Raw genomic sequence first — 13,349 nt, forward strand, 5'->3', positions numbered from 1 at the left:
CCCTCCTGCTTCAGTCCCCTCCCTAGCCTTAGGGGCTTCTTCCATGGGCTCCTCCAGAACCGGGGCAGCCCCCTCCTAATTCTGGGTGGAACCTCGCAGGCCAGAAGCCTCGGACCGCCCCAGCCTACAGGTAGTACCCAGGACTGCCCTGGGCGGGTGGCCAGGCGCCAGCCGGCACAGGCTCTGAGGACCACCCCTCGCCATCCCACCAGGCAGGGGCAGAGGGGCGGCAACCCAGGAAGCAGTGTGTCCACGGCTGACTGCAGGTGCGGGAAAGCCCTTTATTGAGCAAGGACACCCTGTCCTTGGCCAGCGGAGGGTATCCCGCAGGGCCTGCGACGCCGGCGCGGGGGCGGGGGCCGGTTCCGCGGCCGCTCAGGCCTCGGCCTCGGCTTCGCCAAAGAGCGGATTAACGAAGTAGCTGCGGCTGGAGCTCCAGACGTCCAGCTGCGGGGCGGGGAGCTGCGGGAGAGCGGAGTCAGGGATCCGGCCGCGGGAATTCCCACACCCCCGCCCCCGGGCGTCCCCTCACCGCCTCCGCCGGGTCCGCCGCGTAGAACACAGGGTTGTGGAAGCCCACGGGCGCCCCAGCCGGCGCGGGGTCCGCCTCGTCGCGCCTCCTCCACCTGGAGGTAGGGACGCGCGTGAGCCCTGCGTGCCTGAGCGCCGCGTACCCGGGCGCCGAGGCCCCGCCCCGAGGCCCCGCCCCGCGTACCTGAGCCTCCCCGCGCGGCGCAGCAGCAGCGCCCCCGCCAGCAACGGCAGCAGTAATAGGAGCAGCGCGGCCGCCAGGCCGCCCGCCAGCCCCGCGCGCGGCCCCGGCGCGTTCAGCCCCGCCGCCGAGCCGCCCCCCACGGGGGCGCCCGACTCTCGAGCGGTCGCCGATAGGACCCCGAGGGCTTCGCCTGCAATGGAGGGCGCCGGCTCAGTCGGCCCCGAGCAGGGCGGGGCGGGGCAGAGGTGCGGGGCTGGGAACGGGGCGCCCGCGGTTACCGTGCTCAGCGATGTCCGCCAGGAGGGCCCGGGCTAGGCGCCCCGCGCCGCCGGTCTCGGGGCCGGTCTCCACCAGCACCACCTGGATCTCCGTGTCTGCCTTCGCGCCTGAGGCTTCGCGGAGCCGGGGCTGGCGCGGAACCTTGGACACGGCCATTTGCAGCCCCTGATACTGGGGCTGGAGAGGGGCACAGAGTTGGTCCGGGAACTCCGCCCCTCGGCCCTGCGGGAACGTTGTGGGCAGGGACAAACGGACAGGCGGAGAGTGGGCGCCTCAGTGAGGAGGCGGAGTGGGGCCCGGGGATTCCTGCGGAGAGGGTGGTCCCAGACCGGGGCTGCGGAAGGGCAGGGGCCCCGGTCGGGGTGCGGCCCCATTACCAGAGCCAGGAAGGCGTGCAGCAGCCGCGTCCGGTACCGCTGCAGGTCAAAGGCCGGGCCATGGGTCAGCGATACGATGGCTCCTGAAGAAGCAGGCAGGTGAGGGTCAGCACCGCGGATCCGGGCCCGACAGGGAAACTGAGGCTGGGGGCGAGCCAGGGTGGCCAAGCCGTCCTAGCTAGCAAGGGCCGGGCGGGGCTCTCACCGCAGAGGTCGCAGCACTGCCCTTCGGGCCGGAGGGGGTCTCGGCAGGCAGCCTGGGGGCAGCGGCCACCCAGGGGCTGGAGCAGTGCTGCGCAGATCCACGGCTGCACCTGGAAGCGGAGGGGCGGCGGTCAGCGCGGAGACGGCGAGGAGCAGACCGCAGTGAGAGGGCCACGCGCCCGGGGAGGCGAGCGGGCCAGAGACGGCGGGGCGCGGCGGCCCCTGGCACAGTTCCGACCTCCGGCGCAGAGCCGGGCCCAGCTGTGCGGTGCCCCAGCCACCCCGCTGCGGGCCGCCCTCACCTCGGCGTGGCCGCAGACGCAGCCCGACTGGTCCGCGCAGGCCTCGGGGCCCAAGCTCAGCGCGCCCGGCCCGTGGAAGCGCAGGCGGCCCGCGCGGGACGCCAGGAAAGCAGCCAGGTCCTCGTCGCGCGTGAACGTCTGCAGGTGGCCGGGTGACCACCGGAGCCAGCCCGAGGACGAGACAGCACCTGAATGCTCGGCAGCCACCGGGCTAACAGGGTGGGAGGCGCTCCGGGGAGCGGCACTGAGAGGCAAAGGCGCGGAGCTGAGACCCCAGCCCCCGCCCCGCCCCGTCCCGCGCGCCCGGCTCACCTGGCCCAGAGCCCGGACGCTGCGGACGCGCACCGTGCCGGCGCCCGGGCCGAGACCCACCCGGAAGGAGGCGTCGGACGGGAAGATGACGTCGTCGTGGCTGCAGGGCACGCGCTCGGCGTCCACGGAGAAGAGACCGTGCGCCGCGTCTCCGGAGCGCCACAGGCGCGGGTCGTGCCAGCAGAAGCGGTCGGGGTCGCGGAAGAGCGCGGGGCCGCCTGGGCGAGCGCGCGACCCTGAGCTCCGCCCAGAACGCGCCCTCCAACCCGGCCACGCTCCTCGCCGTCCCCTCCAGGCCCCACCCACGAACGCGCCCCCTCGAAGCCCTGCCCCTGGCCCGCCCCCTCACCTGTGCTACAGTCCAGGTGCGAGCCGATGTCCAGGGCGCTGAATCCAGCTCCTGAGGCCAGGACGAATTCCCCGTCCAGCGGCAAGAGCTGTAGGAAGCGCAGGCTGAGGCGGCGCCGCGCGGTGGACTGGGGCATCAGAGGGTCCCACTCTGCGCCCACCCCCGGTCCCCCTGTCCCTGGGGAGAAGAATCTAGCCCACAGAGTGAGCAGGCGAGGTCAGGGCCTGGGGGCACCTCGCCCTGCCTGAAGGTCAGATAGGCCGCAGGGAGAAGGGCTGCAGGCCAAGGGGCAAGGAGCTGGCCTGAGACCTGGGAGTGGCAGGCCCCAGGGGCAGGGTGGCTCTTGTCAGGGCCATTGCCCTCCCCTGTCGTCCCTGAAAAACTACAGTCCAAGGGCTGTAGGTTCCAGGAAGCCAAGCTGGGGACTCTGGAGTCAGCCCTGAGCCTGTGAGGGAGGGGAGGGGCTACAGTTGGGGAGGCGGGTGCCAGAGGCAGAGGGGAGGGTAGTGGGGCCTTGGAGCCCCTTCAGCACAGAAGCCCAGGCCTCAGGTGTCAGAGGAAATAGGGCAGCGGGGAAGGCCAGGAGGAGGGCTGACTGGCCCTGCCCCCTCCACCCGCCGCTCCAAGCCCCAGGACCCCATCTTTTGTCCTTGCCCCCGCCAGGGTTGGGGTTGAAGGTGAGGGTTGGGCCAGGGGAGCTGCCCAGTGCAGGGGTCACGGGGGTTCAGCGTCTCACGGCACATCCACCCAGGGCCCCGCCTGGCATCCCAACTTGCTGGGTAGGGCCTGCTCTTCAGTCCCCCAAGCACTGGGCCTGACCCAGAGGCTGACACCGGGGAGATTCAAGGTCACACAACTACCTCCACAGCTGAGGGTGCAGCACTGTGACAGCAAGGCAAACCCACCTGCAGGCGCCAGGGACAAGCCATGGACAGACGGACACGATGCGCCTCAGGAGGGGGAGGCGGGTACTAGCAGTGTGAAGCATGAACAAGAGCTCGGTTTTCAAAAGAACCAGAGCGGGAGAGGTACATACTATATGATAAATGTAATAGCGGAAAGACAGCAGGAACGCGCTGAGCGGGAGAAGCCAGGAGAGATGGGAGCCCGCCCAACCGAAGCACCAACATTCAGATACAAGGGTGGGCGGGGGGAACATCTGAAAAACGATGAAGATGAATTTTCCATATTTGAAGAAAGCTGGGAGACCTCGGATTGAAAGGTCTCATTGAATGCCACAGAAGGAAAATCACAGAACACTATGTTCATGAATATCAAAGACGAAGAGAACATATCAGAGACGAAGAGAACAGCAGAGGGGAAGGACAGATCACCCAGGAAGGAAAAAATCCAGGAATCGGGTTTCTCAGCAACAACAATGCATGCACAGGACAGAACAGGCTGCCGGGAGACTTCCGGAGTCTGCAGCCACCTCTAGACACGCCCCTAGACACAGGCCTGTCCACCAGTGGGCAGGAACCAGCCCTGCACTCCAGATTAGTATGTTACGTATATTAAAAGATAATAAAAATACCTTTAAGCCTAAAAGACTTCAGAATGATTGCCACACAAAGACCTGCCCTGAAAACATGCTAGGAGAAAGTAAGAAGGAAAGAAATCCAGAAGCCTAGAAGAGATATGGGAAGTCGGGTGATGAAATACTGTGATGAAGCTTACTGTTGTCTCTTAATAAATGTTTACATCTACGACTAAAATGTGATGGGGGACGGGGAGACCACAAGGGCACGGACATACAGTAAAGAACTTACTCGTTTGAGGGAAGATACAGGTATTGAAAAGATTAAGAAATCAGGACTGCCAAACTTGAAAACCTGGATGAAATATACCAATTTCTAGAAAATTTTTAAATATTAAAATTGATGCAAGAAGCAATAGAGGGACTTCCCTGGTGGTCCAGTGGTAAAGAATCCGCTGTCCAATGCAGGGGATGTGGGTTCGATCCCTGGTCGGGGAACTAAGATCCCATATGCCGCAGAGCAGCTAAGCCCGTGAGCCACAACTATTGAGTTCGCGTGCCTCAACAAGAAAGAGAAAACCCTCACGCCACAACTAGAGAGAAGCCCACATGCTGCAACGAGGAGCCCGTGTGCCGCAACTAGGACCCAACGCAGCCAAAACAATAAAGAAAAATATTTTTTAAAAAAAGAAGCAATAGAGAATTTAAATAGACAAGTAAGCATTAAAGGTTTGTTTGTTTGGCAACACCGTGTGGCATACGGGATCTTTGTTCCCTGACCAGGGATGAACCCACGAACCTGAGAACCCGCGCCCCCTGCTGCGGAAGCATGGAGTCTTAACCCCACTGGACTGCCAGGGAAGCCCCTAAAGAGTTTTTTTGTTTTTGTTTCCAAATTTTATTTATTTATTTATTTTTTGCTGCACTGGGTCTTTGTTGCTGTGCAGCGGGCTTTCTCTAGTTGCGAAGCTGGGGCTACTCTTTGTTGCGGTGCACGGGCTTCTCATCGCAGTGGCTTCTCGTTGCAGAGCACGGGCTCTAGGCGCGCGGGCTTCAGTAGTTGTGGCACGCAGGCTCAGTAGTTGTGGCTCGCGGGCTCTAGAGCGCAGGCTCAGTAGTTGTGGTGCACGGGCTTAGTTGCTCCACGGCATGTGGGATCTTCCCAGACCAGAGCTCGAACCCGTGTCCCCTACACTGGCAGGCGGATTCTTAACCACTGTGCCACCAGGGTAGTCCAAAGAGTTTTAAATGTTAGTCAGAGACCTCCTGGTCCCTAAATTCCCAGAGCAAGTGTTTTTTATAGGTGAGGTATACTAAACCCTCAAGGAAAATTTAACTTCTTCTTACAGGAAGTTGTTCTGGAAAACAGAAAAAGAGTGAAAATTGCCAGCCCATTTTCTGGGGCCAGTGTAAGTGCGATTCCAAAGCCAAATGAAGGACAATACAAAGGAAGAAAGATTATAGGCTCAGTTGAGTTATAAACACAAATGCAAAGATCCTAAATAAAATATTAGCTGACTGGATCCAATAATGTATTTTAAAAATACATGATGATCATAGGGTTCGTGTCCCAAGAATGAAGGAAGGAAAGGATAGGGAATGCTCCCATCACGACTTCCCTGCAGTATGTACGATGGTGTCCCAGCAGATGGTAGTGGAGAGTCTTGTGCCAGCAAAATCAGTATGACAGAAGTCAAGTGTCTTGAAGAAGCGGCGCACTTTGACCTGCACCTGAAGGAAGGTACCAGGAGGACATCAGTCTTACCAGGACGGTTCAACCTCAGAAAAGCTCACTAACAGGCTAAAGGAGGCAGGGGGAAATTACATCTCAAGGGATGTAGGAAAAAAAAAAACTGAAAAGTTCAACAACATATTTATGATTTTTTTAAAGCTTCTAGCAAACTAGAAATAGATTAGAATTTCCACAATTAAATAAAGTTTATGTACAAAACCCTACAAACATTCATTTAAACCCCACAGTTTATCTCAAATGTGAGTTTGGGACTGCTTGGCAGCATTGTACGTTTCTTATTCAGAACCACTGATGAGGCTTTATTTTTAAACATACTTGTCTTCTGACAGAAAGGACTGTACATCATATTGTTTCTTCCTTTCCAAAATTAGTCTTCTGTCTTTGTGACAAAAAACATACTCTGATTATTGCTATAAAGATGGAGGAGAAGGTCTAATACTGCTTAGCCTTAAGTGTTTCTGGCATTGTTCAAATGTATTTTCTGTAAACAGAAACCTATCTGGAATGTTTTCCAATTGCTACGAAGAAGAGTAGCCCCCCCTCGCCGCAACTAGAGAAAGCCCGTGCGCAGGAACGAAGACCACACTCAGCCAAAAATAAATACATAAATACGTAAATTTATATGTATATTAAAGAAAAGGAGTTAGGACTGGAGGAGAAGAGGAACAACAGTCGTTGTTTACAAAGATAACCAAATAGAAAATATAATTCTTAAAAATAGGGCACGATTCACAATAGAAACCAAACTATAAAGTATTTATAAATTAACCAATACTACACAAAACCTCACGTGGACCGTTTTAAGACTCTAGTAAAGAGTTTTATGACCAACGATCTGAAATATCTGGAGAGAAAATCCACGCTCTTGAATGGATGACTTGCTTGTATAAAGGTATCATTCATTCCCAATCCAATTCCAGGGTTTTGGTGGTGGTGCTGTTGTTACCTGATAAACCTACACTATAATCTCTCTGCAACAATCAGATCCACAAAGAACTAGTCAACCTCGTAACGGGGGTGAAGAAGGCAAGTTATCCAGTGGGATATTAAGACAACTCGCAGAGCCTCAGAGCGGGGACAGTGCGGTGCCGGCAGGAGAACGGGCAAAAAGATCAAAGGAACTGCAGGGAAAGCTAAGAGGCAGCCCTCACTGGGCAGCTGACGAACGGTGACCGCAGAGCCACAAAGCCAGGGGCAAGGCTGCTGGTTTGGAGGAGGACATTCATTGGAAACTGGGCTCATTCCAAGGAGGAAAAAATACGCCTGGTTCCCTAGCTAGTGCCTCACTCAGCCACGCGCCCCTGATGGCAAAGCTCTGACTTAATAGACAGAATATATAGTTGATTATGGTTGTGACTGAGAAGCAGGAAAAAGATGCTTAAACAAAACACCAAAAACACAGTTATAAGGCAACAGATTTTGCATTCGATAGATTAATAATGGGGGTTTCTGATCAGCAAAGGGAAACGCAGGCAAAGTCCACAGTGAGAAGACACTTGCAGTATCTCAACAATCATTAATGGGTAGAATATAGGAGATTTCCCCCAAAACAAGAAACCTGGGCTAAGGGTAGAAATGGGAGGGGAGAAGGGTTCAGGAAGAGAAAAATCCCAGGGAGAGAAGTTCCAAACCGAGAGAAATGCAAATGAAATCACTGACAGTCGTTGTGCCTGTTACTAGGGCGACATCTCAGCAGCCGACAACGCGGGGGACCCGCGTGCAGAGGGGGTGGGAGGGGCCTCAGGCAGCGCTGGGTCCGTTCGGCCCCCTGTCCCTGGGCCCCTGGTCATTTCCCACCCGGGTCCTCCGGGAGCTGACCCCGCGGAGCGGAGGAGAGGCAGGGGAGGTGGGGGAGAGGCCCACGGGGCCGTGCGCAGGGGTACAGGCGCGCGGAAGCCTCTGGCCGGGGGGAGGGCTCGCGTTTGGGCGGCGGGGCGTGGGAAGGAAGGGGCAGATGGAGGGACCCGATAAACGAGTGAACAATGAATGAACGAATGTTGTGTCTTTTAGGATCCCCAAGCTCTTCCAAAGGAGACCATCAAAGTAACGAAGTCAGCCAGGAGGAGCCCCCAGGTCCCGGCACCCTCCCCCGCAGCTCAGTCCTCTGCCCGCGGGTTCCGGCTCGCTCCACGCCGCTGCCTGGTTGCCATGGTTACCAGGACTGCGGAGGCGGGTCCCCTCGGTGCAGCTGCTGCGTCCCTACCTCCCCGGCTCTGCTGTCACCTCCTCCTCATCACTGCTCCCTCCGCACCTTAGTCTTTGCGTTGGACAAATGTGGGAAAGACATCCCGACCCCGGATCTGCGGGGACGGGGATATCCTGTCCTCTGCCCCCTTCCCAGGCTGCAGGTGAGGGCGGGGCTCCACTGAGCCCACAGCCCTGCCCCACTTGGCGCCAGGCTCCCAGAATTAATGCCGCTTTTGAAAACCATCAACTAACCGAGCTGCCTCCAAGTGGAAATGAGGGGTCACCAGATCCTGCATCTGGGCAAGAGATTGAGTCCCAGGTCTGGGCCCCCGGACTGCCCCTATTCACCCACAGAGTCCGGCGGCCTCCGGGTGAGGGGACCCCCACCCTGGAACTCACACTGTGAAGCAGTTTGAGAAAAAGGTCCCCTCGAATTCTGCTGGTGGAGTTTGAGGCACCAGGACAGGGAAAGGCTTTGGTGGGGCGGGGAGCGGGGGCTTTCCCAGAGCAAACCTTGGAGAAGACAGACTACAGGAGGGCAGGGGCCAGAGGCAGAGGGCAGTGGGGATAAGAGGCGCCCTCCACACCCCCCAACAAGGCTGGGGCATAGCCTGGCTGAGATTGTAGGACCGGCGTCCCCCGCTCCCATGTGGGTCCCGGACCTTCCCGAAGCCCCTCCAGAGGCTGACGGTCAGTGGACTGCGGGGTCCCCCACGCGAGTGCAGGCCGGTCAGGAGGCAAGAAAGGGGCATGGAATTGACCCCGGCGGGACCCACCAACCCCCCACCGACATGGGCCCCATTTGCCACCCGGACTCACCATGTCCGAGATGCTGTGACTTTCTCGCACCAGGACTGACACCATCTGCAGGCAGAAGCGGCATCAGCGAGCACACCCCACCCTTGGGCTCCCAGCGGGCCCGGACCACGCTGGTCCCCACCCCGGCCCCAGCAGTGGGGGCCAGGCACCTTGTCCGCGGGGAACTCGACGGCGGCGCCCGCGCACGGGGTCCGGTTCTGGCTCCAGTTGGCGGCGGCGTCGAAGTCGGTGTTGGGGACCCAGAGTTTGTAGGCAGCCCGCGTCAGCGCTGGGGAGGGGTCGACTGAGTGCTCCCGGGCCCGCGGCATCCGGGGTTCGCGCCCAGACGCCCCAGTGGCCCAGGGAGGACGACCTCGCCCAGACAGGCCCTCGCCACTCCCGCTCCCGGCGTCGGACCAGACACTGCAGGAGCCTGGCCACAACGCTCCCTGACGAACTCCTACGGGATCTGCAGAGCCCGCTCAAACGTGCCCTCCTCCGGGACGCCCGCCAAGATCGCCTCCTAGCCCGCCCCCAGTTCGCCCCGCGCTGGAGCCAAGGACCGGGCCAGGCAAGGATGGCGACGACCAAGGGACGGAGGCGAATGGGGCAGCAGAGGCCTCTGCCATGTAGAAGGGGCTGGGGGGGGGGGGCGCAAGACCCGTCCAGACGGGCTCTGAACTGGAGCTGCGTCCTGAGGGGGCCGCGAGGGGCTTAAGAGAGGGGAACAGGGACGGGGCTGCAGTTTCTAAAGTTCCCGGGGGTTGGGGGCCGGCCCCGAGGACACGCGCCGGCCTGGGCGCGACGGGGAGGGTCCGCGGCGCCCTCGGGGCCGGGAGGACGTAGGCCGGCGGCGGAGCTTCGGGAGGGGACCGGGGCGGTGCCCAAGTCGAAGGCGGACAAGCGCCCGAGGGCAGGCGCGGTCCGGGCGTAGGTCTGGCCCGGGCTCCTCGCCTCCCGCACCGCCCGGCGGGCGCTGAGCGCGGAGGGATCTGGAGGCCCGGCCGGGTTTCGCAGCCCCTCAAGCTCTCGCCGCCCGCCCCTCGGGGGCCCTTGGCCTCCAAGTGTGTCGCGTCCCCCCCCTCCACCCACCCCTTACCGCAGAGCTGCAGCCACAGCAGGACCCGGCCCGGCGCGCCCATCTCGCCCGGGCTTCCGCGTCTCGGACCCGGAGACTTTGCCCCGCGGGGCCCACGTGACCGGGCGGGGAGGGGCGGGGGCGGCCGGGGAAGGTTACACATTTACCTCCAGACCCGCCTGCAGCGACCCTTAGGCCCCTCGGAGGCGCCGGCCCCGCCCCCCTCCCTCCCACACATTCAGCCCTACAGGACCTGAGGACCTTGGGCGCTTGTCGGACCGACTTGCCCAAAATAACGGGTGTGTTGGGGGCGGCGGGTAAACAACCTCTGCTCCCACACCCCCTCTGCCCCAGATGCAGCTGGAGCTGCACCCAGTCTGCCCACCTAGTGGGGCTGGGTGTCCACTCTCCGAAGCAGGCCCTCCTGCCTCCTGGGCTGGATGGCCTGTGGATGGTGGCAGGTAGATGGTGCCTGGCGTCTCGCGTATGGAGGAATGGTGAGCGGGTGACAGTGGGTGCATGGTGAGTGGTGGAGCGTATCTGTGCTGGTTCGTGGATGGATGAGGATTGGATGGATGGGAAGTGGTGAGTGAATAAACAAATGGACAGTAAATGAGTGACAGTGGATGGAAAATGAGTAGTGCGTGATCGACGCGTGTTGGATGGTAGATGGATGCATGGATGGCGAGATAACGGATGGTGGATGGATAGAGGATCGATGGTTGATGGTGAGTAGACAGATGATGGATGGCAGGTAAATGTAGATAGTTGTTAGTGGGTGGTGGATGGATAAATGGATGGATGATCACAGATGGTGGATTGATGGATAGAGGAGAGTAGATTGTGGAAAGATGGGCAATGGATGGTAGATGGTAGTTGGATGAAGAAGAATAGTGTAAAGGGTGGAAGATGGAATGGAGACTGGATAAATGGATGGTTGGTGGGTGAAAGATAAATTGTGGATGTTAAATGGTCTATGGGTGTATGGCTTGTTGAGATGGATGGTGGGTGAAAAAAGGTTGTGGATTTTGGATGGAATGGCTGGAAATGGGTGGTAAATGAGCTGAATGGTGGATGAACGGATTAATGGTGGATAAATGAACGGCAAATGGGATTCAGATGAATTGTGAATGGATGGTCGGTAGAGGGGTGGTGGACGGATGGATGAGAGTAGAGATGATGACTGGATATAAATGGATGGGTGGATGGACAGGTGGATAGACTGAATGAGTACAGGATGGGTGAATGGAGGACGGGGGATGCTGGAGGGATGAGTCGGGGGTAGATGGCGGTGTTTAACTGGCGAGGTGGGTGCTTGGCTCTCTGTATGAGGCACATAGGGATGGATGGTGGTGAGTGGGTGGAGGATGGATTAGGGATGGGACGTACAGAGTGAGTGGGAGGTCAGATAGATTGGGCTTGGTAACCTGGATGGTTATGGGTGGTGGGGTGATGGTGAACTGATTCTTAGGGGATGGGCTGTGAATGGTGAGATGACTGGGGTGATTGGTGGATGGTGGGAGACCAACAGATGATGCCTTGTCAGTTACGGTTGCTGGAAGGGAGAGGAATGGTGGGTGGGCCATTGGGTTCAGGATGCCTTGGGTTGATGAGTAAATACAGAAGGATGGATGGAGGGGTAGATGATGGAGGTGGATGTATAGATGGAGGGCTGTGGGTGAAGGGGAACTACTCAGCACCTTCTTCCCTCCCTCCAGCTCACCTGCCCTCTCCTGCACCCCCACCTACCTCTCACCTGCACACCTCCTGTCATGAGCACTCTTCTCTCTGACTGGGTCTTTGCTTCTCCCCAACACAAGATATTTCATCCAAGGAGGAAATCCAAGGGGCCCATCGCTGGGAGCACTCAAAGCACTTTATGCCGTGGGTAGGGACAGAGACTTCTCTGACTAGGAAGGAGGGAGTGAGCACACCAGCTTGTCCCACCCTTTCTCCTGGGTGGGATCGGGGCACCTGCTCTCCGTAGCTCAGCGGTGCCAGATGTGTGTGGAGGGGTTGGCTCCCAGCCCAGCCTGGGATGGGGAAGGTGGGTCTGCGTGGTCCTGAATTTGGCTTTGGCCACCGGTAGGGCTGACAGGAAGCTCCATCCTCCACAGCAGTCAAGGAAGGCTTCCTGGAAGAGGTGGTGTTAAAGCTGAGACTGGAAGGATGAGGTCACAGCTGCAGCTACAGGTTGGGTTGAAAGTGGCAGAACAGGAGGAGCCGGGGCTTGTCGGCTGTGGGGTATCGGCGTCCATTGCTGAAAGGGGTATCCTTGAGCAGAGGCTGGAGGTGGGTCCAGCTATCAGAGGGTGGCCCAAAGAGGCATCCACACCGAGGCAGGAGGCAGGCACCAGCCGTGGCCCAGAGCTGCCAAAGGGTCCCTGGAATGACTCAGAAGCAAAGACATGAGGTAAGGAATGGCTGGACTGAGATGCAGTCCTAACCCTAACCCTAACCTGCATTCACAGAAGGCCTGCAACCGCACGCACAGGTGCCCGGACACGCAGTACATATATGTGCACACTCTTTCCAACTGGTCAGGACCCCAGTGGGAAGTAGGAGAAAATGCAAGTCTCAAAGAGAATGTCTTCCAGTAACTAGGAAATCCACGCAGCAGCTGCTTTAGGCAAGGTTGGATCCAGGGGCTTGGGCTGTCTGGTCTCTCAGTCTCTGTGTCTGTCTGTCTGGCTCTGTCTTGACTTGACTGCCCTCTGTGGTCAGCCTTCTTCTGGGAGACCTGGACCTGCTACCTCCCCAACTAGGTCACTGTGCAGAGTCTCAGTGAGGTTCCTGTTTCCAACTGAGCACCAACCCTGTGGGCCGGAGTTGCTGTGCTCCGATTGGCCATTGCAGCCTTCCCTTGGTTGAGGTCAGTGTGAGTGAGTCCTGCTGCCCTGGGGGTGCGGGTGGTCCCCACCCTGCCTGCAGCCATGGTCCCTAGTCAGACCCCCCCCATCCTCACAAGTCTGTGAGGACAGAGCCATGCCCCCCCCAGGCCAATTCCCCAGCTCCTTCTCCCGCACTTTTGTCACTGACTGGCTGTGTGACCTTGGGCAGGTTCCTATACCTCTCTGGGCCTCAATGTCGCTCTGGAGGAACTGAAGCTCCAGTACACACGGTTTTGTTCCTGGACACCAGGAGGAGAGGTGGGGGTGGGGGGAGGATAGAGGGCAGCCCCCCTCAGAAGGGCTTCCCTTTACTCAGGTCTCTGCACATGGTCACCTCCCCAGAGAGGCCACCTTGGCCACAAACACCCCACTGTCAGCATCTGCCACCACGTGCCCCGTGGGGCCCACAGGGCTCTGCTCACCGTCCTCATGTGCTACCTGCAACACAGGAGATGCTCCAGAAATATTCGTGAGGGGAAGGGATGGCTGGCCGGTCACCCCCCAGGCCCTGCCGCCCCACAACCTACCAGCTCAGGGGCTCTGACCCCTGGAAAACTCCCCGCCCTCGGGCCTGTGGCCTCCTTGCAGCCTCCGGATTTCTCTTTGGGCCTTTTGTTCATCCACACG

The 13,349-nt window shown here is 59.2% G+C and overlaps 1 protein-coding gene across 3 annotated transcripts; it reads right to left on the minus strand.

Moving 5' to 3' along the window:
• Nucleotides 1-9,920, minus strand: AMN (amnion associated transmembrane protein). Of its 3 annotated transcripts, XM_082838179.1 has the most exons (12): nt 9,853-9,920; nt 8,924-9,042; nt 8,775-8,819; nt 2,539-2,626; nt 2,190-2,407; nt 1,878-2,015; nt 1,577-1,685; nt 1,372-1,454; nt 994-1,171; nt 716-905; nt 533-626; nt 1-462 (listed from the first exon to the last, which is right to left on the minus strand). In XM_082838179.1, exons 1-12 carry the CDS (start codon nt 9,893-9,895, stop codon nt 376-378), a joined length of 1,392 nt encoding a protein of 463 aa, XP_082694305.1. In that variant the 5' UTR covers nt 9,896-9,920; the 3' UTR covers nt 1-375. The 3 variants fall into 3 exon arrangements, with proteins under 3 accessions (XP_082694305.1, XP_082694306.1, XP_082694307.1); XM_082838180.1 differs by lacking the exon at nt 716-905; XM_082838181.1 differs by lacking the exon at nt 8,924-9,042 and having other exon boundaries at nt 9,853-9,910.
• Between the last annotated feature and the right edge of the window lie 3,429 nt (nt 9,921-13,349).

The sequence above is a fragment of the Leucopleurus acutus genome (assembly GCF_964270905.1).
Source record: "Leucopleurus acutus genome assembly, chromosome: 1".
Lineage (NCBI taxonomy): Eukaryota > Metazoa > Chordata > Mammalia > Artiodactyla > Delphinidae > Leucopleurus > Leucopleurus acutus.